The 4646-nt window shown below is 48.0% G+C and overlaps 1 protein-coding gene across 1 annotated transcript; it reads left to right on the top strand.

Moving 5' to 3' along the window:
* LOC141466141 (uncharacterized) lies at nt 1–3366 on the top strand. Its single transcript, XM_074149901.1, has 4 exons — nt 1–241; nt 857–1121; nt 1494–1909; nt 2101–3366. The coding sequence occupies exons 1-4, from the start codon at nt 12–14 to the stop codon at nt 2219–2221; spliced, it is 1032 nt and encodes a 343-aa protein (XP_074006002.1). The 5' UTR covers nt 1–11; the 3' UTR covers nt 2222–3366.
* Nucleotides 3367–4646: the final 1280 nt, after the last annotated feature.

Raw genomic sequence — 4646 nt, 5'->3', positions numbered from 1 at the left:
TTGTACGGCAAATGGGAGTGTTGATGGGGCTTTTTGTTGTTGTCGTCCAGGTTAATGAAAGAGGAGATCCAATTTCTGTCCATAACCGAGCCAGCTGCGTGACCATCGGCATCTGTGCTGTCGGTTCAGAAGTGCCCAGTGCAATGCTGGTAGCTCGCGAGGTGCCCGTGTGCCCACAGGAAACGACGGCAAACTTCCAGCGTCTCTCAGAGCAGCCATCTCAACAGCTAGAACTTAGCAGGTCAGTTAACTCTGAGAGGGGCTAACTATTTCTTTGGAGAGTAAGTACGAAATAGGAAATAGTCTTTCCCGTTTCCATATAGCGTTCTCCTCCTTTTGGGGGTCACTTTTAATATTAAGAGACCTCGTATTTGCACTGACTTTTTGTCCCAGCACTAGCACGGCAAAGGTAGGAGAATGCCTTCAGTGGAAGTACACCCCTTCAGGCCCCGCTCCGGCCACGGCTTCGGGCCACCACCGCTGCGCACAGGCGTATAGATAGAGGATAACTAGGAATGCTTAATAACCCTTTTTCTAAACACCAGAGCAGAAGCAGGAAGCCGGTAAGAAGCTTGCGGGTGCAGGATTGTTGGGGAATAAGGCAGTGGAATAAAGGCCACCGTAAAGAGGCCGACTTCCTCGGCCTCCGTTCTGTGCGCTGCTGCCCAGCGTTTCTTCCACAAGCGGCTAGAGGCGCTCGGAAGAAGAGTGTCCAGATCCGCTCGGCAGCTGTTTCCCAGTCCGGTTTCTCACGTGTACTCTTGCTCTGTCTGTAGGTCTGACAGACACAAGTTCTCCTGTGAGAGGAATCTCCCTCGCTTGTGCTCAATCGTGAGTTTCTCTTGGTTTTTTACAGGGTCCTCCCCTTGGAGTTTGTGGAGCTCTCTGTCCACAGCACAGAGAAGCACCACCTCCAGTTAAAATTAGCAAGTGGCCGCTGCTATTACCTGGAGCTCTGTGCCCCACCGGAACGGCAAGACCACCAGTTCCTTCAGTGGCAGCAGCTCATCTCTCTCCTGGAAGACCCGGAGAAGACCAGCAATACTGGAGGCGCTGTGAAATACAGGGATTCCGGCGTGGATCGCAAGAGAGCTCCCAGCCCAAACGCCCCACCTGAAAAAGTGAGTCTTTAGCAAACGGATATGAAAAGTTGAAGCTGACCAGTCCAAAAGGATCACTTGTCCCAATGTCCTTTACTGTCTCTCAAGTCAAAGCTTTGGGACCTGTGATCCCTGGAGGGACTGCCTAGTCTGCTCTAGCCAAAGCTCTAGGCCAACAGTCGCCAACAGGTTGATAATGCAGGAGCAACAGTGGTCTCCTAGCTAAATAGCTGACGTTTCTTGTGGGTGATCTGTGACGACACTTGATAGGCAACGTTCAGTGTATCGGGCGCTGCTACATAGGAAATGATCGACATTTCCAGTTGTGCTGATCAGCCCTGTGCAGAGCTCTTTTTAATGGCCGTTGCTCACCTTTCTTCTCTTTCCTTCAAGGGCAACAACCCAGAAGATGCGCCAAACCCCAAACAAGAGGAAGAATGTACAAAACACACCTCCTCCCACCAAGGTCCCCTCTCACAAACAGGGAGTCCCACAGAAGAGAGGGGAAGGAAGAGCGAAGACTCCCACAACTTCCCAAAACCAGCCAGGGAAGTTAACACCAAGCAGCCAAAGAAAGAACGTCCAGGGGACACAAAGAAGGGGAAAAGTCCGAGGACAGCCAAAAGTCCAAGGAAGGACAAAAGTCCAAAGAAAGAGAAAAATCCGAGGACAGAAAAAAGTCCAAAGAAGGACAAAACTCTGCGGACGGACAAAAGTCCAAAGAAGGAGAAAAGTCCGAGGACGGACAAAAGTCCCAACAAGGAAAAAAGTCCGAGGACAGAAAAAAGGAAAGGGGAGAGCAAGACTAGGTAAGTCTGTTTGGAAAACAAATCGGATAGACTCGGTTTCCACTGCTGATTTGAGAAGGAAAATGTGTCCTTTTTTTTGTCCTTGGATAATAGATTCCTGCAACCCCTTTTCAGCATTACTGTGAAAGGGAAGACGTTTTCCTGAGTTTGGTGGCATAATGGTTTTTTCCTGAACTTTTTTGTTTTTTTAGGAAAACTACGATGAAGCAAAAAAATGAAGAAAAACCGCAGAGTTCAGGTATGAGGGTTTTTCTCATAGTGACCGGCTTCCCCATCGCTAGTCCTGCTTCAGTAACTGATGGCAGAAGCTGAAACCCAATGCCCGGGGAGTTCTTTAGAACAGATGTTCCTATGCCCACGTTGCTGATAGATCAGCACTTGTATGGCCAGGTTACGAGCGTGTATCCTGTGCCCGTTCCCTGCTGTGATCACGTCCCAGCTTCCAGGGTTCGGTGTTAGCTTCCTTCTGGAAAAGGTATTGATGTTGGACCTGTTTGGCTGATGGCAGCCCTTGCAAAATCAGACCAACAATCAGACCAATTTGGCAACTTCACTGCCAAAGCAGACCAACAAACAAAATGAGACTAGACACTCGTTAGTCCAAAGGGGGAATCGTCGAAGGCAGGGCTGGGAGCTCTCCTACTGCAGAACGAAATGACACTGGTCGGAATTCAGCAAGAGACAATTTTTGGTCTCTGCTCGGAAGATACCGACCGGCTGCCTGGTAAGAAACAACTCTGGTTGTAGCCAGGCTGTCTGTCTGAAAGGCTTTTTGCCCCTTGCTCTGTGGGCGCTTTGGTACGTGAATCCTTTTTGATATGCCCTTGGTACGTTCTTTTTCACTCTCTTCCTCTCCTAACAGCCATTCCTTTAGAAATGGGGGGGATGGGCAGAGAGCGGTGGGCTGTGAGGAGATGTGAATTAGTATGTGCTCAAGAGCTCTCAGGTGTTCTGCAGGGACTAAAGATGATTTCTGCTGTGAGTCTGAGTAGGTGAGACAGCTTGGAAGAGGGACCGGAGGAGAAGAGCGTGGGAGAGACTGGGGAAAGGCCAGTTGGGACTACAGAGCACAAAGTCTGGTGAATTCCCCACCAAGGCAAATCGGTTCCCTCTGGTCGCTGTTTCTTCCTTTGTGGTTCTTGGTGTCTGTTTGTCTTCTGTGTCCCCTTCTCTCTCTGATGCCTTGTGCTTCTTTTCATTCCCTGCTTTCCCGCGCTCTTTGCCTCATGCTCATCACGGTCCTTTTCAGGAGATGGCAAGAGCGGCAGTAGGCTGCTTCGGATACTGTCCCCGGTGATTCGTCGGTGGGAAGGAAGGAAAGAAAAGAAAGCCAAGGATCCCGGTCCTCAGGTGCAGGCGGACAAGGAGAAGACGGACACGCGGCAGAAGAGGCTACCCCGCTGGCTTAAGTTCTGTTCGTAGCCTCCTCCTCTTGTAAAATGAATTAAATTCTACTGAAAGACAAAGCGTATTCCTCTGTGTTCGCTCACAACTGGCAACAACAACTAAATGTTGATCCTGGGCAGCCGAATCTACATTTTTCTTGGGTGACTGAGGCAACGCAACTCTTCAGGGAGAGGGCTGGTAGTTTGCAGCAGAAGGCAAAGAAATACGCTGGAAATGAAGGCTATAATGCCCAGGTGTGGCTTACGCTTTTCTAGGGGGTGGGTCAGGAAAGCTGCTGGTGCAAGCAGCTTGGAGAACGTTGCAGGGGAACAAGGGGTAGAGAGCGGTGTAATGGAGCGGGCACAGAATCGTACTAGCACAGGTTTTATTTCTGCCAGTGAACTTCTAGGTGAATGTGGGCAAATCCTTTTTCCTTTTCGTTCCTCAGCCACTTCATTGGTAGAAGGAGGGCAGCCAGCCCTCTCTTGACATTTGCCTTGCCCTGTCCTCATGAGGCCCTCTATCTGAGGGTTTGGCATTGTTGTGTTACTGTTGTTACTATGTAGACACTGTGAGCCTTGCTGTCCTCTTGGGATAGGGAGCGGTATTTTTGACAGGACACCCTTGTTGCACAAGGATGAGACTCCGTCGTCCCTGAGAAGATGTTTGTCCAGCGTATTTTCCGCTCCAGGGACAGTGAGTACTTGAATGATACACGCTTTATGACGTGCTGTTGTCCATTTCAAGAACAAGTGTGAAGTAGTGCAAAAATATGGATCAGGAAAAGTATCTTCCCCATCATCCTGATACAGATTGGCTGTAGATGCTTACCATCAGTGGTTTCACACAACTTAAACTCTAGAAGTGAGGAATATGAAATTAAAATTGTATAACACTGTAAAACTTACGATACATATTTTGCATCTTCTTAAATTGCATCTACTGTACTCGAAAGCCGTTTGCATTAACCAGAAACAATCATTTTGCTAGCACACAGGCAATAAATATGACTAGTATATGCTGCATATACTAGTTAACATAGAATGGAATGCAATAATTTAAAGATTTAATTAGGAATACCTCCTTCATAAGCTAAATACCATGTCTAGGGAAGAACTGCACACTGTTTGTAATGGTAAAGAGAAATCTAGTTTGCACTCAACCAGCCTTCCACCACAGATGACCTAGTCCTAAGGAACAAGTCAAAATACATCAAAACAAAGGGATTGAATGTCCAAGCACATTCAGAGATGAGTGATTTTCAGGTGAGAACCAACATGAGTTACACTTTTTTGAATTCTCAGAACTGAATTGTTAAATAAATGCATTTGCTGCAGTTATATGCATTTGT

This window comes from Numenius arquata, chromosome 6 (assembly GCF_964106895.1).
Source record: "Numenius arquata chromosome 6, bNumArq3.hap1.1, whole genome shotgun sequence".
Classification (NCBI taxonomy): Eukaryota; Metazoa; Chordata; class Aves; order Charadriiformes; family Scolopacidae; genus Numenius; species Numenius arquata.
This window is presented reverse-complemented; position numbering and strand designations above follow the sequence as displayed.